This window comes from Danio rerio, chromosome 5 (genome assembly GCF_052040795.2).
Source record: "Danio rerio strain M-AB ecotype USA chromosome 5, GRCz13ab, whole genome shotgun sequence".
NCBI lineage: Eukaryota > Metazoa > Chordata > Actinopteri > Cypriniformes > Danionidae > Danio > Danio rerio.
In genome coordinates, this window is record NC_141025.1 from 56,918,724 (window position 1) to 56,942,765 (window position 24,042).

The 24,042-nt window shown below is 36.0% G+C and overlaps 1 protein-coding gene across 3 annotated transcripts in view; it reads left to right on the forward strand.

Annotated features, from left to right (window-relative positions):
* The first annotated feature begins 30 nt into the window (after nt 1–30).
* Nucleotides 31–24,042, forward strand: part of cmya5 (cardiomyopathy associated 5) — a 35,502-nt gene continuing 11,490 nt past the window's right edge. Inside the window, exons 1-10 of one of the 3 annotated variants that reach the window (XR_015490336.1) lie at nt 31–479; nt 3,749–7,322; nt 7,855–7,950; nt 11,132–11,365; nt 11,570–13,431; nt 13,894–14,315; nt 14,394–14,528; nt 16,970–17,116; nt 19,105–19,252; nt 23,334–23,467. Coding sequence is in view for 1 of the 3 variants with exons in the window: in NM_001079985.4 (NP_001073454.4) it covers nt 358–479; nt 3,749–7,322; nt 7,855–7,950; nt 11,132–11,365; nt 11,570–11,592; nt 14,194–14,315; nt 14,394–14,528; nt 16,970–17,116; nt 19,105–19,252; nt 23,334–23,467 (4,735 nt within the window). In the remaining 2 variants the exon portion in view is untranslated. Of the gene's footprint in view, nt 480–3,748; nt 7,323–7,854; nt 7,951–11,131; nt 11,366–11,569; nt 13,432–13,893; nt 14,316–14,393; nt 14,529–16,969; nt 17,117–19,104; nt 19,253–23,333; nt 23,468–24,042 lie in introns of those variants that run through there. The other 2 variants (NM_001079985.4, XR_015490335.1) reach the window with 2 other exon arrangements.

A 24,042-nucleotide genomic window follows, 5' to 3' on the forward strand; every position in this document is an offset into this window, starting at 1 on the left:
TCTTGGTCATGGCCGTGTTCGCCGTGTGTCATATTTCAGGGGACACCGCCGCTGTTGCAGTTTCACGCAAGCTTCACTGTTCAGGACATGGTTAACAATGTGCACTGTTCACTTGTTGACAGGGGAAATCACATATACAGGAAAATATTCGTAACTCGGGGTTAAGGAAGCGGGGGCACCTGTGACTCTTTTTCAAGTACGCAACCTTGAGCTCAAGAATATTTGTAATCTATTTAGAGCAGGCGCTGAGTAAGGCGAACTACTGCGCTCAACGAGACATGATCCCAACACGAAGCTGCACTCTCCAAGACTGGCTTTTATTTTAAATAACGCCACCATTTCTTGATTATCTTCGAAATGGACCGTGCTGTGAAAGGGGAATGTGAGGGGGCTGAACCAGAGATGGAGGAACTGCAGGACGTGGGCTCTGGAATAATGGATATGGGCGACGAGGAGGAGATTGAGGAACTTCATAAAAGGTAGTTTTCTCACGGTTGCTTTCTAGTTAGAACGTTTTGGGAACAAAGATGTTTCAACACTGCCCTTCCTCAAACAAATGAAATCTTTTCAACGGTTGTTTTGTTAGTTTAAGAGTTGCACTTAACAGAAATGGACGTTCAAATTATTGTTTTGCATATGTAACCTTTTTTGGACATGAGGCCTATTTGATAGAATATATTATTGATTATTTATTAATAATATAGAATGCAATATTAGAATACAATATTTACAGCATTTATTTATTATTTTATTCTTGCCAAGTTGCAAACAATTGTGACGTCATTATTACATCATTAAGTAACCTAGATTTAACTCTATTTTGTGATAAAATTCCTGATGTTACTTTGGAATAAAATGTTTGGTAAGATCTACATGAGAAACACAGGTGTTTTTATTACATTTAATTTATCGAGATATTTTTTAATGTACATTTTGTAAGTACATTTTTTGAAACACACACACACACAACCATTGTTGTATTAATTTCGATTTTTTTATTATAGCCTAAATACTATTTGTAAAAACAGTAGACACCACTTATTTATGATCATGTACTTTCTCTTTCAACTAAAACATTGTTTTTCTATGTTTCACATGTTATTAGCTAGTAAATTATTGTTCATTAAATTAATAGGATAATTTAATTGTGTAAAAAAGCTTTACGTGGAATGATTTTGGGATTATTGTAACAAAACTTAATACATGAAATGAAAAATAATATTGTTTTACTTTTATTTAATGTGTACAATGCAAATCTAAATAGATCCACTTATTTGGTAAACAAAGCAAGTCACGCATATAATATATCCACTAAAAGACAGAACATACTTCACAAACGGTATTGTACATGAATCATATAAACATTTTCATATTAGTAAATAATATTACTGAAATTTACGAAAAAACAATAAATATACATTTACACAATTAAATAAATAGACTCGATGAGCTAAAAATCTGTGGAAATCTCTCCACGCGGATTCTGTGTGGGCCTACTTATCAATTGTAGGTAGTTTAATAACAGGGTGCACTGTCATAAATAAATCATTATTAATAAACAGTGGAACCATTTAAATCAGTAGCATGAGTGTGCTGCTAAGAATCTCTCTGCTGCAGAGTTTTTTGACTGGACAGTCTTTTCCTCTTTTGTTCATTCATTTTCTTTTTGGCTTAGTCTCTTTATTAATCTGGGTCGCCACAGCGGAATGAACCGCCAACTAATCCAGTATATGTTTTATGTAGTGGATGCCCTTCCAGCTGCAACCCATCACAGAGAAACATCCATACACTGTCATTCGCACTCATACACTACAGACAATTTAGCTTACCATATTCAACTATAGCGCATGTGTTTGGACTGTGGGGGCAACCGGAGCACCCGGAGGAAACCCACGCAAACATGTGGAGAACATGCAAACTCCAAACAGAAATGCCAACTGACCCAGCCGGGGGTTGAACCAGCGGCCTTCTTGTGCATTTCAAAATTGACAAAAAGAAGCCAAATAAAATAAAAATATTCTAAAAAATGATTTTGATAAAATTATTAGGGCAATCTGAAAAGTTCCTTTAGCAATAAAATCTGTCAATAAAAGTGATGAAAAGACATCACTTGTGTATTTTATAAATTTTATAATATATATATAAATGTTAAAGTATTTATAAATGTTTTATAAAAGATACACTATGTGGCTATGGCATTTATAAATTTCCATAAAAATGTTATTGTATATTTATAGATTCATTCATTTTCCTTTAGCCTAGTCTCTTTATTAATCAAAGGTCACCACAGTGGAATGGACCGTCAACTATTCCAGCATATGTTTTACACAACAGATGCAACCCAGTACTGGGAGACACCCATACACACTCATTCACACTTATATACTATGGCCAATTTAGTTAATCAATTCACGTGTAGCACATGTGTTTGAACTGTGGGGAAAACAGAGCACCCGAAGGAAACCCATGCCAACACAAGGAGAACATGCAAACTCCACACAAAACTGCCAACTGACCCAGCCGAGGCTTGAACCAGTGACCTTCTTACTGTGAGGCAACAGTGCTACCCACTGAATCACTGTGTCGCCCTATTGTATATACAGTTGAAGTCAGAATTATTAGCTCCCTTTAAAATTATTTTTTTTATTTATGTTTTTATTTTAATACTTTACATATGATGTGTAACAGAGCAAGGGAATTTTCACAGTATGTCTAATAATATTTTTTCTTCTGGGAAAAGTCTTATTTGTTTGATTTCAGCTTCAATTAAAGCAGTTTTTAATTTTTTAAACACTATTTTAAGCACAAAATTATTAGCCCATTTAAGTTATATTTTTTCAATAATCTACAGAACAAACCATCATTATACAATAACTTGCCTATTTACCCTAACCTGCCTAGTTAACCTAATTAACCTAGTCAAGCCTTTAAATGTCACTTTAAGCTATATAGAAGTGTCTTGAAAAATATCTAAAATATATTATGTACTGTCATCATGGCAAAGATGAAATAAATCAGTTATTAGAAATGAGTCATTAAAACTATTATGTTTAGAAATGTGTTTAAAAAAAAAAAAACCTTCCTTCCGTTAAACAGAAATTGGGAAAAAAAGGTCTAGTAATTCAGGGGGCTAATAATTCTGACTTCAACTATATAAATTTTTTAAATAATAAAAAAAATCATTCATTCATTTTCTTTTTGGCTTAGTCCCTTTATTAATCTGGGGTCGCCACAGTACAATGAAACACAAACTTATCCAGCATATGTTTTGCGCAGTGGATGCCCTTCCAAACTGTAACCCAGCATTGGGAAACATCCATACACACTCATTCACACACATACACTCTGGTCAATTTTAGCTTACCCAATTCACCTGTACTCGCATGTGTTTGAACGTGGGGGAAACCAGAGCACCCGGAGGAAACCCAAGCCAACATGGGGAAAACATGCAAACTCCACACAGAAATACAACTGACCCAGCCAAGGCTCAAACCAGTGACCTTCTTGCTGTGAGACGTGCTACCCACTGCGCCACTATGACACCCATTTAAAAATTATCTAATTAAAATTATTATAATATAATATTGTAATTTTATTTTACTATTGGTAAACCAGATTCTATTAAAAGGATACATCTTATCATCTGCCTTTGGTACCATTTTAAGGGTTAAAGCTTACTAAACATACAGAAATAGAATATGTGTCTATGACATTATAAATTATGTTTCTAAATAATGTTTTTGGTTAGCTTAAAGGAAGCTGTGCAAGATCCATCTGTGAAGCCTAAACTACAGTGTCTGATGGTGGACCCATCCTTCTCCATGGTGACAGTGCAGAGCGAGGACAGTGGGATCGTATGGGAGACTGCTTCAAGCAGATGCTCTACTCCATGGGCTTCAGAGGGAAGCTCGCCCTCTGAACAGTACAGCCTAGAAGGTTCTGGCACACAGGGGAATATTGTAATTATAATGGACGAAGACAGAATTAAGAGGAAGAAAACAAGCAGCAGAGGCAAGCTGGGTGAAAGGTTTAAAAAGTCAGGCTCCAGAGTGCCAAAAAGTCGGGTGGGTGAGGAAAGACCTGCGATGATAGAGGTAGCCCTGCCGAATATACGACCTGAAAGTAGTGAGGATGATCTCTCTGCTGTTAGCAAGGATCAAGATCTCTTTAGTTTAGTATCGGAGGGTTTTGAAATACTCAATATTGTCGTACCTTCAAAGCTCGCTACAGTAGATGAGGAAGATAGCACTGAACTGACAGAAAATTTAGCCTACTTGGATAATACCCCAAAGATAAAATCCAAACCTAAGCATGAACCTTTAGAAGCAAATGGTTATTGTGTGAGCTCAGAAGCTAACGAAATAAAGCAAAATGAAAGCTTGAATGATTCATCCCAGATCTCAGATGATAAACAATCCAAAAAAGATGAAACTCAAATGGACTATCTTGAAAAATTCACACTGTTAGATGAGCAGGCACCTAGTGATGGACTTGCACTGACAGAAAATCTTGTAGCAGAAGTGACTGTCCAGCCAGAGGTACCTCCGGCGAATCAGAAAGAATCAAAAGCAGATGAAGCCATTGAGGAGGATTCCTTTGTGATCATTAGCGATGTTGAAATCGCAGGTGAACTTCTCGATGAAGTCTTCTACGGAAGTAAATCCAATGCAGAGCCTGTAGTGCCTCAAGAACATGGACGAATCACAAGACAGAGCTCTAAATCTTTAAAAGAAAGTGGATCAGTCTTATTTGGGAGTCAGGAATGTATTCTCACACCTGTTTACCTTCCAACTGGACCACCAAAGATCATTGATCAAGTCCTACTTGAGGAACCACGAGCAATGTCCTTCCATTACTCAGACCTCTATGAGGACGCAATAGGAGACCGGAAGAAGGAAGATGAATTCTCTGATACTGAGAGTGTAGTTTCTGAGAGGTCCTTCAAAAGAAGATGCTCTGACTCAGATGATGGAGATGGATATTTGGAGAAATTCACTCTGAAAGATGAAACACCAGCAGCTGCACTTGTACCCGAGGACAAAGGGAAGGTAGATGGGGGGATGTTAGTATGGCCACAAAGTAAATTTGAACTTACCGGATGTTTGGAAAGAGCACAAGATGAAAGTGATGAAGTAACTGTTGAACAACAGTGTCCACAGGATAAAAATAAAAGTGAAGCGAAGTGTGAGTCCACAGGGTGTTGTTCAAATGGACACTGTGGTCCGGAAATTCAACCAAAGGTGGAAGTAATCATTAAAGAAAAAGTCATATCGGATGACTTGGTTGCAAAGCATAGAAGGGAAGATATCAAGCCATGTGATATCACTGTCAGAATCAAGGACACAACTATCACAACTAAAAGTGAGTCTGATGACAAACACCCTCCACAGGTGGTTGAGCCTAAAAACAAAACCACTAATAAAGAAGAACATGGTAGACAAAAACCAAAAGGTCTGACTGCTCGTATTGAAGTACCAAGGAGTTTAGAGCATGAAGATGTTAGTAAAACTAAGGATGAACTTGAAATTCTTTCTAAAACAAAGATCTCAGAGAATATACAGATTGAGATACCACATGAAGTTGAAAAAGTTAGGGTTTCTAAGGACAGCATAGGGAAAAATAATAAATCACCTGATGTCATTACTGACATTCAGAAAACGAATATGATTACAAAATTTGACAAAGGAGAGAAGGACGAAACACAGATGCAGAGCAAACTTCTAGACAAAGATAAAATTCAAAGGGTGGATAAAGGCAAGACTGAAATTGTAAAAAACCAAGCACCAGAAATATTTGCTCAAAAGGTTATCAGTATCAAAGAAACACCAACAGATAAAACAGAGCTTCCAAAAGCTAAAGAACTACCAAGAGTAGAAAAAGAGGACAAACCTTTAAAAGAAACTTCTAAGGCTTCTGGAGTAAAACATTCTGCAAAATCCAGAGAAATAGATTCTCTAGTGCACCAAAAAGGAGAAACACTTGCTGTAGTTGAGGAGAAAGTAAGTGAAGGATTAACACCCAAGTCAGAGAAACATGAGAAAGTAATTGACATTATTGGAGCAGTGCAAGAGGTCGATGCACAAATCAATAGTATAGAAGTGTTAGCAGAAATTAAAAAGAAGCCAGAGTCTAACATTACTGCAGTTCTCAGAGGATCAGAGCAATCACATTCAAGTAAAATAGTTACAACAACCACTGAGCTTCTGACTAAACCTGAGATTACAAATGAGACGAAAATGCCCCCAGAACTAGAAAATGATTCCAGCTCAGCAAACAATAAAGCCAAAGAGGACATTTATGTAGATAGACCTACAGCTGAGATACCAATCCTGAAACAAGGTCTGGAAAAGCAAAAGAAACTTATTTACATACCTGAGATTGAACCTGAGGTCACAAAAAAGCTAGAACAAGTTGAGGAAATCAAGGTAGATGGTGTAGAGAAATCAAACAAGAAGGCAGAAATCACACAAGAGCCTGTTCAGGAGGAGATACCTTCTGAGAACAGAGCAAAAACTGAGATTGAAGACATAGTTGAGTCAAGGCAAGAATGTAGCTTGTCGGTTAATGAAAAGGAGACATCTGTTCCAGAAGTCACAGAGAACAAGAGTATAACCGCAGACATAGAGGACTCTTCAAAAGTAAGACTGTCATCTGTTGTACCAACAAAGGAGGTAGAATTCGAAGAACATAGTAAAATAAACGATGTAACCACAGAGATACCTGTCAAAGAGAATTCTGAGATTAAGATTTTACCTCTAGCATCAACATTAGAGAAAGGAAAGAAAACTCAGATTGAAGATATATCAGATTTACCGGAACCCATCTCACCTCCTCCACAAGTTGATGAAGAAGACTCCTCCGTGATGAGAGTTTCACCATTAGAGCCAGAAGATAGTAAAAAAGCTTATGAAGAAATACATGGAGGAGGAATAAGCCTAAGTAAGAATAAAGGTGTCTTCTCGTTATTGCGAAGCTACACACCTCAAGAGGACCTCTCGGCCTTGAGCTTTGACCCAGATGTGCAGCGGGACATTGCGGAGGAGCTTGATTATGAGATGATCGATGAACAAGAGGCAAAACAGTCTGAACAAGCAAGAACTGAGGATGGGAAAATTTGCCTGCCAGATCAAGCTCTGGAGATGGGCTTTGAATTTGTTGAGGATTTAGACAGTGCCCAGTTGGCGGATGAACTTGAAGAGGATGTAGAAATTCAACCAATGGATGCATTCTGCCTTGATTGTCTGTGCCCAATACTGCTGAGTGAGGCTGAACATCAAAATCATAAGGTGGCTTCTCTGGAAGAGGCCTTCGACAGTATGAAGGTGAGTTAAGTTCCCTTACTTTAAGAGTGCTAAGACATGATTTCCTGGCATTAGCTTGACATTTGATCTTTCTCTCAGCTGGCCTGCCTAAAGAGCTTTAGTTATGAAGTCACTGAATGCTCAAGTGTTTTATGCAAGAAGGACATGCAAATGGCAAAAGCACACAATCGGCAGTAAAACAAATGAATATTTGTTGATTATAAGAGAATGTCTGGGCGTAAATCAGGTAGAGACAGTGGGAGATTGTTTACTTTTATTGGCCTTTGACAGCATTCATAGAGGATGAGTCAGAACTGACTGACTCATGGCAAGGCAAGCGCTGAAATGCCCCTCTCTGAAAGTAGACAGCTGTTTCCATGATTCATCTACAATTTATTCCAAAGCAATGCACCAATGTGAACTGACATTTACAAGCAAATGCAAAAGAGAAATTAAAATGATATATTTGCAGGTATTAGTAGGTGTTTAGATGTACCTCAAAATGTTTCATGATTTCCGTCTAATGTAATTTTCCATGTGATTTTGTTTTCAGAAAAGACTAAGTGAACTGATATCAGTTTTGCAGTCAAGATCAGAAAATATCGAAGACTTTGTGTCTGAGCTTGAGGTGGCATACAACACAGTGGAGGTAGGAAGAAACCCAACAATTTGTAGTTCTTACTTGGTAGACTAAAACAATCCCATAGAGACATGGACGATATTTGAGTGCATAGACTATAGTATCCATCTGTCTGTCTGGCTGTCTGTCACTAACAAAAACCTAACAACTATGTTAGGACATGCGAACATGATAGAAATGTGCTAAAGCATGCTAATGTTTTATAACATGTTTAAAACATGCTGGCTCATGTTTGTAATTCGCTAAATATGCTAGCAAATTGCTAATTATTGCCTTACTAGCATTGTGTTAGAAGTAGTGTGCCACACGCCTCTTTTTGAGTGATGCTGCCAGCCGTTTGACCGCCCCCTAGGGGCTGGCTGCAGTACAAATCATAATGTTAACCAACAAGACTTAAGCCTAAAAAAATTAATAATTACACTTGCAATAAATTTTCCCAAAAGACAGTTTTGGTCAATTGAGGCACTGGTTATCAAGCTGATATAAGTTCTGCTGTTCATCTTTGCAAACAGTTTGTTTTTAGCCAGGAATTTAATGCTATAAAAACGGGGTGTGTCATCATGATTGACAGTTGTTATTGAGAGCTCCTCTAAGCAGACCGTTGGAGATTCAGGAGGAGATTTTAGTAATTAATTTTTAATTTTTGTACTATTTTATCATGATAAAATTAGTTTTTCAAAAGTAAACCATACTTTCTGACCTCCAGGATCTGACAGATCACTGTTTGTTCAGTTAAATGTGGGCTTTTGTTTGCTGATACATGCCGAACGTTATCATGTCAGAGAAAACAGGTGAACATTATCTAGCATTAATTCTCTTTTCTGGATCTAAAATATTGATTACGAAGACAAAACTAATGCTAGCCTATCTCCACATCGATCTCATGTAACGTTACTTGAACTTGATTTATAGGACATCTCTGAAAATTTGAGTTTTGGCATGTTATCGAGTTAATCTACTGAATTTGCTGTTTTGAAAATATTAAGTTCTAGAAAAAGAATCTTAAATAACAAAAAGAGCTGTAAATGTTATTATTTATACACATCATTTACCTTTGGCTTTTTATTTTAAAACTCCTAAAAAATATTAAAATGAATGTAAAGTCCTCTTTGCCAGATATAATTAAGCCATCAATTAAGCCAAATTAATAAAGAGGCCAAGAAAAAATAATAAACAATTCACAAGCGATGTTCCAGCAGCTGAAAGACATTAGTTAACATATTAATACTGCAAAGTTTGTTGTACGAATTGATAAGGAATATTTTATATAGTGCTGGGATGTGTAAATTGTCTGTAGAAATGTAAAATATATTGCTGCAATATTATTTAATATAAATGGATGATTTTTCCCACATGGCGAATAGCGGTCCATGATGTGTATATTTTGGGTTCTCTTGATTGTTTATTTAAAATAAAAAACCTTTCTAAAACTGGTATGTGTTGTTTATAATTTATTTTTTCATGGTTTATAAATGTTAATTCTACCCATATGAATATAATAAATACCAACAACCCATTATAAGAGAAATATTTTTGTGCTCATAGCTGAGTCTAACCCAGGCTAAAGTGTATAAAAGATCATTTATTTCTGCAGTCCAACATTGTTTTTATTAAATTATTAAAAAAAAGCTTACACCACACATTTTTTAAATCCTATATAATTACGTGTTTATTGTAGTTTACGTGTTAAGTCCTTATATTTATATTAGCAAGCCTTTGTTATAGTGCAGATACGGGCTGTCAAGTGAGAAGTTCGGGGGCGTGGTTGATTTGACGTACAATCATTTGGTTGGAAGTTTGATTCCGTGGTTCCGCCTCGGGCTCCATCATGCAATCCTTCTGCGCATGTCCAGGCTCCAATTTCAGCAGTTTTTTGCGACAGTTTGTGCCCATCATGAGGTGTTTTGCATTCAAAGCGTTCAATAAAAAAGGCGATGTCACGTTGTCAGTGACACTTTTTTACAGTCATTGGTTAGAATATGCCAAAATACCATGTTAATTAACGTTAGTAACATGTTTAAAAAGGTGACCAGATGTCGCCATTTTCAGCGGACAGTACCTGTTTTTGGTGTTTTTTTGGGTCTACAAAATTGTTCCTACTTTATGGAATGTTCAAAGCTCCACAAATAAGACCATTTACCCAACTTATGCTGCTGTAGTTTACATTTACATTTAGTCATTTAGCAGATGCTTTTAAAACAATATTATAATTATAATGATTTATTTAATAAGCATATGGCAACGCATGCTGGTTTGTTGCAGAAACTAGAAACAAAAGTAGGGTACTACCATCATCATTCATCGAAAGACATCTGAACAATCACCCATGCAATAATATGCTCAAAAAAGCATAACAGGTTACATTTTTACCTATTTTTGTAATGTAAAAGTGAATTTTTAACATAAAATGAAAACTTGCCCATAATCAAATCTACTATAAATAGAGCAGTTGCAAAAAATATTAATCTTTGAGAAATTGATTCTGAGATGTTCAAAATGCATTGCTTTTCTTTCTAATTTTTCTAAACTAATTTTTAACTCTACACAAATGTAAATGCTCACAACATAGAGGACTTGAATGTTCAGAATCATGTAGGTTGCCTTTTGTGTCACAACATTGATGTAAACACTGTTCACTATTAGCACCTTTATAATTCGCTTAAACTTTTACTGGTTATTTTAGGTGCCAGTGATATTGTGTAAGTAATTGAATGCAAGCAATTACAGCGAGTATGGCTGTTTTTTTCCTTCTTTCTTAACTTGACTGCACTGTAAAACCCAATAAGTTAAGGTAACTCAAACCGTTTGAGGAAAACAATTGTAACAAACCATTTGTGTTAAAAAAAATAATCTACATGAGTACTTTGAATTTACTCCATTTAAGTTGAAGTAATGAGGCATTTAATTAACTAATCACCTTCATCACTGAGTTCAAAACTCTTTTTAAATGAGTAGAATTAACTTTCAGTCATTTTTGAGTTAACTACCCTCATTTCATTTGATAAAGTTGAGTTTTACAGTGAAGCAATGTCCTGGCAGGCGCCCACAATATCTTAGTTGAGGTGACTTTTGAAATCCAGAGCAAGGGTTTTGCAGTGCTTACGCTAGTGCACTGTCAGCTTGGGGATGCTATTAAGCTAGGGAAGGTTATTGGGAACTTATGTGCAGCATTATTGTGCTTATCCCACAGGAGAACTATAATGATTGTGAGAAGACCATAAAGGTACACAATGAGGAGGAGCTGAAGCTAGTGATGGATCAGTATAATGAGATGTCCCAGGCCATGGAGGAGCAGAAAAAGGCCAGACTGGAGCAGTTGTACGACCAGATTGTGTCGTTCCAAGAGAATATCGACAAGGCCAAGGAAACTTTGGAGACAACAGCCAAGGAGGAAGAAGAGACGGATCCGCTTACGTTTATTTCTGTGAGCAATCCCTCATTTGTGTGTTAATTACTCACTTAAGAAGGTCACATGTTTACATCAGAATTCATATATTGATTTTGTCCAAGGCCATAGTTGCATTGGAAGCATTTTAAAGTGCTTAGCTAAGGTTTGTTAGGAGAAATGATGAACTATCTAGAAAGGTTATAGTCTAATCAAATTGTTTTTTTTATCACCATTTCTCAGAAATCAAAAGACATCAGTATGAGGTAACTGAATGGCCTGAGTTGTTGATGCTTCATTGGCTTGCTGACATCAATGATGGGATTATTGCATGAATTGAAATAGAATCTTGCTGTAATTGCCTTGTTGAGTGTGATGTGCTTAACACGTTGTTTGTACCCTTTAAACTAGGGCTGTGCAATACAATGATACACAAAATATTATGCTCTACCGTTAATATTGTGGTGTCACAAAATACACTGTCTACTGTAATACTTTTTCATCATTTATATGAGCGCAGTATTAAACACCATTATGGCGATACAGACAGAAAAATGAATGAGAGCACTGTGAGAAAGTTGCAATATTCAATGTTCAATCTTTACATTTTTGCATATTATTCAGCGATTTTTCTTTATTTTTTATGTTGGACTTGTAATCATTAGTTTCTGAAAGTGTTTTTATAGATATTTATTTTATATTTCTACATTTTTAATCAAACGTTTGCCCTAAAGTTCTAAATAAAGTGAGAAATATGATCAAAAATGAATGGGTACATTGATTCATACATTCATTCATTTTCCTTTGGCTTAGTCTCTATTTCAGAGGTTGGCGGATGCCCTTCTAGCTGCAACCCAGAAATGGGAAACACCCCCACACATACACTACAGCCGATTTAGTTTATTCAATTCACTTATAACACATGTGTTTAGATTTTGGGGGAAACGGGAGCACACGGAGGAAAGATTCAAACTCCACACAGAAATGCCAACTGGCCCAGCCGGGACTTGAACCAGTGATTTTCTTGCTGTAAGGCGACAGTGCTAACCACTGAGCTGCCTCTTGAATTAGTATATTTCTAAGTATATACTTTAAATGTTAAAAAAGCAATAGTTACTTACATGAGCTCAAATATATAAACTGTTGTTTGATTGAATTTACAGAAACGGTACTTTGTTGTGATATTTATCAATATTTTCTGGACAGTTAAGTCCAGAAAAATTTTCATATTGACACAATTCTAACATTTTTGGCCTTATACATCAACATCAGCCAGATCAAGAACCCTCCAAGAGGTAGGTGTATGTGTGTCAAAGACAACAATCACGAGAAGACTACACCAAAGTGAATACTGAGGGTTCACTACAAGATGTAAACCATTGATGAGCTTCAAAAACAGGAAGGCCAGATTAGAGTTTTAAAAAGCCTTTAAAGTGCTGGAACAACATCCTGTGGACAGATGAGCTCAAGATCAACTTGTACCAGAGTGATGGGAAGAGAAGTGTATAGAGAAAGGAAAGGAACTGCTTATGATCCTAAGCAGTGAAGCATGGTGGTAGTAGTGAAAAGGCTTGGGCATGTATGGAACTGGTTCTCTTGATTTATTGAGAAGTGTTTCAGGCAATATTTTCTGCTCATAGTAAGCCGAATACTTATGAACTCATTGGACGATGCTTCACAGTGCAGATGGAGAATGACTCAAAGCATGCTGCAAAAGCAACCAACAAGATTTTGAAGGGAAATAAGTGGAATGTTATGAAATGGCCAAGTCAATCACCTGATCTTAATCCAATTGAGCATGCATTTCACTCGCTGAAGACAAAACCGAGTGAAAAATGCCCCAAGAACAAGCAGGAATGAAGACAGTTGTTGTAGATGCCTGGCATAGCACCACCAGGAATGAAACCCAGTGTCTTTTGATGTCTATGAATTTCAGACTTTAGGCTGTAATTGACTGCAAAGGATATGCAACCAAGTATTAAAAAGTGAAAGATTTATGAATATTATTCTGTTTAATTACTTTTGGTCTCTTAACAAGTGGAAGGCACATATGCAAACTGTTGTAATTCTTACAGACTTCACGTGATTTGAAAACCTTCATCTCGGTGTTAGTGAGGCCAGCAGGGGGCGCCCAACCTGCGGTCTGTGTGGGTCCTAATGCCCCAGTATAGTGACGGGGACTCTATACTGCTCAGTGAGCGCCGTCTTTCGGATGAGACGTTAAACCGAGGTCCCGACTCTCTGTGGTCGTTAAAAATCCCAGGATGTCCTTCGAAAAAGAGTAGGGGTTTAACCCCGGCATCCTGGCCAAATCTGCCCACTGGCCTCTGTCCATCATGGCCTCCTAACCCTCCCCATATCATGATTGGCATATCATCACTCTGTCTCCTCTCCACCAATCAGCTGGTGTGTGGTGTGCGGTCTGGCGCAAAATGTCTGCCGTCGCGTCATTCAGGTGGATGCTGCACACTGGTGGTGGATGAGGAGATCCCCCCCATTGTGTAAAGCGCTTTGAGTGCCCAGAAAAGCGCTATATAAATGTAACGAATTATTATTATTATTCAAAGCTGACAGTCTGCAGTTAAAGCACGTCCTGTTTGTTTAATTTAAAATCGATTGTGTTGGTGTCTAGGGCCAAAAATGTTAGAATTGTGTCGATGTCCAAATATTTATAGACCTAACTGTACTGTACTACTGTCGTAATAGAACATTTTTGGCATATCGCCCAGCCCTACTTTAAACGTTAGTCAGATCATATTTCACATGTGGTGATCAGCATGATCAGTGTTAAGCAGTGATAAGCTGGATTTTCTTCTTATTTTTGCAGCGTTTCGTTCCAGTGATCCTTCTGCTCATTTTTTAAATAGGTTGAATACAGCTTTGGAATCCACCATGTCACTTGAACTTGGTCCACGAGGCCTGCTGGTTTTTGAGGATTACGCCAAGGGCAAGTCAGGCAATCAGGGGAAAAACAGACAAGCCATTCCAGGTGAACCTCAGCCAAGATTTTTATGGCGAATAAACACCTTTGAATTTTTACTGACTTAAATTATCACTCATTTTGTAGTGCCTCAAAAACCACATCTTCAGCCACAGGAGGCCAATTCTGCAACCAGCACTTCAGTCACTGTGTACTGGAGAGTCAACGAAGATGACATTATCGACTGCTTCCAAGTCTACTGTATGGAAGAGCCACAAGGAGGTTAGAAATCAGGGGTGAACAGGGTTTTACCCATTCATGCTAAAAAAACTGTTGGGGTTTAGACAAATTTGAATATATATGTTTATAATTCGTCGCTTTGGAATTAAAAGGTTCTATCTGCATTCTAAATGCAAATCAGCGAACAATATGCGTGTAACGGTTCTCTTTCCCACATTAACAGGACAGAGACCCTAAATCTGCTCTAAATGTAAATTATCTAAATTATCTTAAATTTGCAAGTTGGGGTAAAACAAACAGGACAAATCCAGACAGAACCTTCTAATTCTAAAAAGTCATTTTCCGCGTGGAATTTTTCGTCATTATCATTAATTGAATCGTTATTTTTTAAGAAATAAAATCATTCTGCTTTTTAATTTAATTTAAAAAATTTGGCATTGTAACAATATGTTAATGTTTGAGAAAGTTACATTTTTGCTTTCTATAATATTTATTTAATGTTTTAGGATGTGTTCTTGTTCAAATTAAGCATACAAAGCTGTGCCTCATAATTTGTCCAGTGCAACTTTATGTAATCATTATGGTAATATTTATTGAATTATATTTATTGAATTCTATGCCTTGTGAATTAATTTAAGTATTTGCCCTTTAAGGCTTAATAATAAATTTAAAGAATTCAAAATAAATAAATAAAAAATTGTTTCACATGTATTATATTACATTTTTTAAAAACAGTTTTTCTTTCAACAATGTAAAATGTAACATTTTATCTCAATGTGAAAAAATGCTTCTAAATCATCACATTTACACACGTTTTCACATATTTTTTTTTTATAAAGTATTAAAATGTAAAAACTTAATAAAAAACATCATTTAATGTAAACAAGTTGTCATTTAATAAGAATATTGAAACAAAAACGTCATATAGAACCTTAATTCTAAGGCGATGAATTACTGTAATGCATTAAGAGCCAGGAGGAGCCTTTTAAATTTGAATATCAGGGTAAATGTAACTTTTTCTGTCTTCTGGGAAAGTATCCTCTGTAGTTTCTAATCTGCAGTATTAAATGAAAAAAAGGATATTTAGGCGAAACAAGAAAGATGATCTTTTTATTTTTGATTTCTTTATTGTGTTGAAAAGTTTTCTGATCCTCTCAATGCACCATCTTTTCTTTTGCATTCAGTGAGCATTTGAACCTTCTGTACAGCTGCATATGTGGCCTTCAGTTGTTTTCAGTGTGAAAAGATTTATCTCAAAGTTATAGTCATAATGCTGAAAAACCAAAGAATTTGCGGGGCATGAAGGATTGTTTCTGAAGAACAGCAAACAGTTTAATTGTTCAGGACAAACAAGGGACTCATGAACAACTATCACTAATCAAAAAAAAAAAAAAAAGGAAAAAAACACACAGTTGTGAATCATTCAGGTAACAACACAGTATTAAAAATGTATGTTAAACACAATAACTTACTTATAATGAACTATTATTTACTCTATATCTAAAAATCTTTTGTATGAAATATTTTATTCAGGTCAGAATAAAAAACAAATTATGTACTTTATAAGATCCCTCTTATTTTGGAAATATAATTTACTTTTTACAGATTCTGCGTGGTGTAAGTAAACTTCTGACTAACAGTATTTTAATAAGCACGGGTCAGAATAGACATGTTTTAAAATTTTTGATGAAACATTATTTCAGATATATTTAGACATTTAATTTAAACAAAAGTTATTTGAAAACATCACGTTTTAATTAGGATACAGCTTAGAATTGTCCAATTACTTTTGGACCCTTAACAAGTGGGAGGCACATATGCAAACTGTTGTAATCCCTATACCATTCGCCTGGTTTCAATGTAAATACCCTTAAATTAAAGCTGACAGTCTGCAGTTAAAGCAAATCTAAATTAATTTATTTTCAAATCCATTGTGTTGGTGTATAGAGCTAAAAATGTTAGAATTGTGTCGATGTCCCAATATGTTGCCCACTGCACCCCTGTTCTGATTGACCTCCAGTCAGTGCTAGCATTTTCATAAAAAGAGATTTCAGTTTAGAAGCAGAATGGCAGTTTTTCCTAATGTTTAGAGATGGTTGGGCTCAACCATTCAAAGCTTAATATACAGTCTGATTGTAAAGGTTTATTTTTTTATTATTCTGTTTATTTTGTACTTCATCGGAAGAATCATTTCAGTTTTGTAGCTAATGGTGACTTCTGCCTGTTCAAAATATTAAAAAAGCACTAGGGATTTGTTATTATTTCTCTTGTATCGTACCCATATCGAACTGTGACCCAAAAATGAAGTATTTACCAAACTGCGACATCAGTGTACCATTACACCCCTAATTTCAGTTTGCACAAAAAGTTTTATCTGATGGGGGAAAAATCCACTTATTAGCCTGTAGAAGAATGTCAGTGGGATATTCAGTTCATGAATGCGTGCTTCATTTAAAGTGTGTTAAATGTAATTGACTCTGCAGCTATCTCAGAGGAGTACAGAGTGACGGTGAAGGAGAGCTACTGTAATCTAGAGGAGCTGGAACCTGATAAGTGTTATAAAGTGTGGGTGATGGCGGTAAACTACACAGGCTGCAGCATGCCAAGCGAGAGACTACCCTTCAAAACAGGTCAGTTATTCGCTGTGTAAATCCCCTCTAACTCTCATGATGTTTAAGAGAGCAAGAGGTCACGCTGTCATATGTCTTAATATATCAATCTGAAATGAGATGACCATGATCAGCATCTATAGAGATGTGTTTTCAGTCCAGATTATATACAGTGGGAGAATTAAGTATTAATCAAGTTGTAATTTTTCTCAGAGAACATATTTTTAAAGGTGCTGTTAACTTGAATTCTTCGCTGGAGGTTGAAAACAACCATAGAAATACATATATGCAAAGAAAACAAATCTAATTAGTTATGTGTAATAAAATGAAATGACAAAGGGGAAGAGTATTTAACACATGAAGAAAGGGAGGTGTAGAAAGGCAGTGAAAGCCCAGATAGCAGCTGAAATCTCTAAAAAGTTATTTAGCAACCCTCTGCCCTTAGTCATTTTAAATGAATATTAGCTTCAGTAAAACGGCTACATTAACAGTATGATAAAGATAAAACCAGGGTGGACTTTTCAGCACGACAATGATCCAAAACATAGCCAATGAAACTCTCAAATCACATATATCATTAATAGGTTTGTATAATTAAATACATTTCAGGAGTTGTGTACTTTCTCCTTGTGAGAAAGTACACATATGCACATATTAGTAATTAGTAATTACTAATTTAATGTTTGTATTGTTTGGGTTTTTACCAAAATCTGTTCAAATTCCATGTCAACAGCTCCTTTACGAATATTAATAATAATATTGAAAATGCATCTATAAAAAAATCACTTGTCTTCAGTTTTAGATGTTTAGTATTCAAGTTATGAAATTCAAATTCAAAATAAGAAATTCAAATAAAAAAATAAAAAATAAAGGCATATAAACATTTAGATATAATCAGAATTCAAATTCAGATTGTTTTGGCATAATATTAGCTCCATAGTAGTGAAATTTAAACATTAAAGATTTTCTCCCTTCAAATTAAAGCAAAATGGGAATCTAAACTTAGTGAAAAAATTGAGGATGATATTTGGGAAAACATATGTTCAGAAGCTCATAAGAGGATCAACAGCCATAATTGCAAAGAGTTTGACTGGAAGACAAAAATTGGGTTTTTTAGAACACCATTGATGGTCTCAAAATATACTAACCAACCACAGTCAGAGGAATGCTGGAGGGGTTGCGGGAATGTGGGTAATCATGCACATATATTTTGGGAATGTCCGAAGATACTTCATTTTTGGCAAGGGGTAAAGATTGAGATAATGAAAATTATCCAGATAGATCTACCTTTTACTCCCCTGTTTTTTCCTGCTTGAACGGATACCCCAGGATATATATAATAAAAAAAAGAGATATATATTCTACTTTTGTACTTTTGTTGTACTTTTACTAAGTGCAAGAAAGACCATAACAATAAATTGGATGAAGCCACACCCTCCAACAATAGTACAGTGGATAGAAAAACTTGAATGTATATATAGAATGAAGTATATGACTGCTCAACTTCAACTAAAACTGGATATTTTTAAACAAAGATGGGCACCTGTTACGTTGTATCTGAATAGAACATAGTATTTCTAGGTCCTTTAAAACTAAAAAATATTGTAGGTTTTTCTTTTTTTTATTGTATGTTTTTTTTGGAATTTATTTTTATTTACATCTGCGGCTGCTGTCTTTTTTTGTCTCTTAATAACCGCTGCTGTCACTGAATGTTCTGTTCTGTAAAATGTTTTAATGTATAAAAATATAGTTAAAAAAAAAAAGGTGATTTTCTCCATATTTCAATTTATTGAACCCTCTAATTCCAGATTATTATTTAGCTGCTTCTTAACATCTTAACATACTATACAAACATTAATTAAAAGCTTGTTTATTCAGCTGTCATGTGATTTATAAATTCCAATTTTCCAAAAAATGTGCTTATGGCTGGTTTTGTTATACAAGGTAACATCTGGGATTATCTGTTGTTGAATGTGTGAAGTGTAGCTCATCTCACTGTGTTCCTGCAGCTCCCTCTGTCCCAGTGATCAACACAGAGCAGTGCACAGTGCTTTGGGACAGTGCCACGCTGCGGTGGAGCTCTGTTCAGCCCAGCGCTGTGGACAGCTTCACTCTGGAGTACTGCCGACAATATGCCTGTGAGAGAGAGGGACTCAGGTACTGTTATCCTGTCATATACCCAGCCAAATACAAGCAGAAATAACTCTTCTCTCGGAAGAAAAAATACACAGCTGTTACTGGGGCCATACCCAAAGAGTGTATACAGTAGAAACTATGGGCTACTATTTTGACAATCCATGCGCAAAGTGCAAAGCGCAGGGCGCAAATGCCTTAAGGGCGTGTCAGAATCCACTTTTGCTAATATAAGGATGCAACAATTCGCTTTGCGCCGTGGCGCATGGTTTAAAATAGTGGAGCTTATATTCTTAATGAGTTATAGGTGTGTTTTGAGAATAAACCAATCAGAGTCTCATCTCCCATTCCCTTTAAGAGTCAGTTGCGTTGCGCCATAACGAATTTGCCATTTACATGACGACTTTGTAAGTAGAAAAACTGAGCATTTCACTAGCAGGAAAACAGTTAAACAGAGCATCTACAGCTTGAGAATGAGAGATAAGCCTCCTCATTATTAAATTTCACTTTCGCTTTCGTGGATAGGGAAACCTTTTACGCACAAACATCAATTAGCCTATAATTAATTAATTTTGTTTGTAAAGCTCAAAGATTTGTTTCAAGACTATTTCTAAATTCAGTTCTTATTTCCAGCAAATGAATAAACTAATAATAATAACTAAGTGTTTAAAAAACCTGAGTTATATCCTAATACACATGCTGCCCCATATTGTCTAAAACCTGACAGGTGGGCAAATCTAAGCTTGTTTTTAATAAAACAAATATAAATATGCATATATAAATAATACTGTTAATAATGATAACATTATACAAAAGCAAATTGTTACGAATACACTAAAAAAGCCCCTGGGATAAAGAAGGCATGAAAGTATGGTTTTTATATTTATGTAGGCAAGAAAATAATATGTTTTGTATATTTTAATCCTTTATATTTATATCCTATATATATCCTTATTATATCCTATATATCAGTAATATTTGAATTCTTTTTCATATGTAAAGATATTTGCGTATTGCTCTACATCTTGTGTGTATTAAGCAGTGTGTAAGGGAGGTGCACAACTAACGTGCTCTGCGCTGGACAGTAGACCAGCTTTGTTCTGCTTTATAGAACAGACTATTATAGTTTCTCAAAATAGCAACACGCCAGCAATGTGCCTCAACCCGCCTCCCTTTTTAGATCAGAATGCCTATGGGCGCACATATGAGCGCAAATGCATTTGCTATTTAAACAGCGTGGTGCAAAACGTCAAAACGACTCTTGCGCCAAGCTCAAACTAGCAAACAACAATTGCGTCACGCCTTGCGCAACATTGCGCCGGGTGTATGATAGGGTTCGATATCTTTCACAATTTTATTTTTTTTTATAAAGTCAGTTATTCCAGAAAATGTAAAAAAGAGCCTCATATAATTAAATAAGTTTGAATATTTTGGAAAATAAAAGATATATATAACAAACAATTACAATTCTTGTATAAATATAGAAACACATCTTGTGATCACACAAGTTTTATACTAGTATCCTACTTTTTGGAACTTTTTGTTTTCTTATAGTAAGAATAGTCCAAACAGCCACAATCCAGTTCAGTTAAAAAAAAAACAAGTTAGTAATTTTAAAAAACTTACTTTTCAAATAAATACCCGCTATAAAACACCAGTATCTATATAAAAAGGGGGAAAAGATCTGTGACTATATCTTTAGGGGTATTAGTGTCAGTGTTAATGATAGAATTTTAACTCTAAAGGGCACCCTTGATAAAAATCAACTTTTGTAAGCTGTGTGGACAGAACTGTGTAGATACAGTGTGTCCAGTCATACTGGAGTGATATAAACCCAACAAGTCTCTTTTTTAAAATTTTCTGACATTAAAATAGGACCCAAATCCCAAGGATTTTGAGGCTCAACGCAACGTAACATAGGTTTTTCCCGCCCACTTAATTGATTGACAGATGCCATGTTTCTATAATAACATGAATACACATGTCCACAGAAAATCTTTTTTGCAAAGAAACTGGGATTAAAATATTTGTTACAACTCTTTGTGATTTTTATCATTTTTACAAGTGTAATATTTGTTTTATAATGCAATTTTATAATGCATTTAATAATGCATGTTTGTATTAAAAACAGTAACATCGCTATGTAATTCTTAACCATTAATTACCACGACCGCATGGTATCATTAAATGCTAATATATGTGTGTGTGTGTGTGTGTGTGTGTGTGTGTGTGTGTGTGTGTGTGTGTGTGTGTGTGTGTGTGTGTGTGTGTGTGTATGTACTGCAAATGGCATTTGTTTGTGATCCATCATTTCTGAAAGGCTTAAATATGTTAGACCCCAAATACATCAAATAAACTTGACATTTGTGACTAATGAACTGTATTTCAGCTTCATCTGAGCCTGTCTCTGGCCCCGTTTACACTAGTGCGTTTTAGTTTTAAAACGGCGTTGTAGAATGAAAACGATCCGCGTCCACACTCGCGTTTTACCCAGCGTTTCTGAACAGCTCTCCGTCCACACCAAAACGCTGAAAACGCACATCACGTGACCACACACACACTCTCGGGCAAGCGCTCCAGCATTTCTACCCAGATGAGAGCTCTGCTTGTCGGACTGCTCATCAAGCATCTCCCGCTGGATCTAATCTCACTATATTTGCTAAACGTGATATTTCATTCATCTTGTTGTCTTTATCTAACGACATAGGCCAATTCCCTGACTTTGGTCATTGGAATCTATTAAGTTACTTGTTCATGGGTAACATGTTTTGGTTAAGCGCAAAGATAAGTTAATGATTAATCCAGGTACATTGACTGATCGCTTGCCTTTATTTCCTACAATCTATAAACTTATTGTATGTTATACTTTTATAATTATCGATTATTAAAACTGATATTCAGCAAAAGAGAGGGTTCGTTTCGTATTTTCACTGAAATTGAAAGGAGGCAGTTGTTATAGGCTCCGTTTTGTTATAAATATCCACACAGTGAAGATGACGCTCATATATTCAGCACGGCGCCTCAACATTTCTGCTGTCTGTTAAGTTGCTAATATTAAAAAGAAAATAGGCAGTTCCTTAAATCATGTTTACATTTTATTGTTGAGAAAGTGAAACAACGTAGCCAAGGTGATGTGAATGAAGTTATAAAGTACACTGTTCCCTTTGAAGATTTACCCGTGTCCTCGGTATGTTTTCTATATCAAACTGAGAAGGGGGAGACTGCAGCCTTGATCAAACTTGCGAAGTCTTAATAACTTACAAGAAGAGGATGCGAGACTGAACTGTGTGTGGGCTACTTAATATTGATGAAAAGCCCCAATCAGATAGGCGAACGTTTGCAGCCCCGCCTCCGTTTTCAGATGTCTCCGTCTTTCCCCATCCACACTGAGACGGAGCAGCAGCGTTTTAGAATGAAAACGGCCTTTCCAGCGTTTTCAAAAAGCTCCGTTTTCGGCGCTCGAGAACTCCGTGTGGACGGAGGGCGTAACCGTAGCAAAACTTATGCGTTTTCAAACTAAAACGCACTAGTGTAAACGGGGCCTCTGTCTCTGACTGCTGTTTATCTGATGTAACACATGATAAGAAGCAGACACGCGTGTGGGAATGGTGGGTGGGCAGAAGCAGCTCATTTGCATTTATAGCCACTGGCTACAAAAACCGCTACATATACAGACACCAAAATAGACAGATTCTAGAGGCTATGTTAAATGGTCTGATGGGTATTTTGAGCTTAAACTGTTGGAAATACCAAAGGCTTATCTTATATCTTGTAAAAGGGGTAAAATATGTGTCCTTAGGAGTTAATTTAAAATCAATTGGTAGTCTCACACAGCCAGATATAAAAAGTCTCTAGTTATATGTATATAGCCAGATCATGTATATAGTCTATAATCTTAACAGTGCAGTTGTATTTACCTTATCACTTGTGCTATTAAATAAGCCAATTAAAAAAAATTCACATTTCATAATCACATTTCTTAATGCTTGTGCTCTCAACTGTATTAAAGACTCTGATGTATTTCCCCATGATTCCTCAAGAGTGCACGCTAGAGAAGTGAAGAGGGATAAATTGCACTTATTGAAAACAGTGTTTCCTTACACAGATCCATATCAGGGATAAAAGGCTATGAGCAGAGGGTCCTCCTTCAGCCCAATGAAAATTACCTCTTCTACATCAAATCAGTGAACGCCGGAGGGTCCAGTGAACAGAGCGAGGCGGCTCTCATCTCCACCAGAGGTCAGATTTGTAATATTACTGTCAGTAATGCATTAAAAGGGTTTAGTAGGTTGCACAATAATGGCCCGGGATCAAAAACAGGGCTTAGCTTAAGCCAGGACTAGGCCTTAAATTAGGATATTTATATAGAAAATGCTTTAGAAAAACACATTTTTGTTGCGCATGGGAAGACAAGGCAAGTTTATTTGTTTAGCACACTTTATACACAATAATAATTCAAAGTGCTTTACATAAACAAGAATAAAAGAAGCAAGAAAATAAAAACAACAAAGAATTAAAAATGATTACAGAAGATTAAAGTCTGTTAAAAACAGGTTATAAAGGAATGAAAAAGAAAAAAAACATAATAGTGTGATCTGTGGGATGTAGCACAGTGCTCAGTCAGTAAAGACACAACTAAACAGATGTGTATACAGTCTTGATTTAAATGTGCCAAATGTTGGAGCACATATGATCATTTCTGAAAGCTGTTTTTTGCAGCGAGGGGCGTAGTAGCTGAAAGCTGATTCACCCTGCCTTGACTGAACTCTTGGAATTTCTAGTTTATATGATCCTAATGATCTGAATGATCTGTT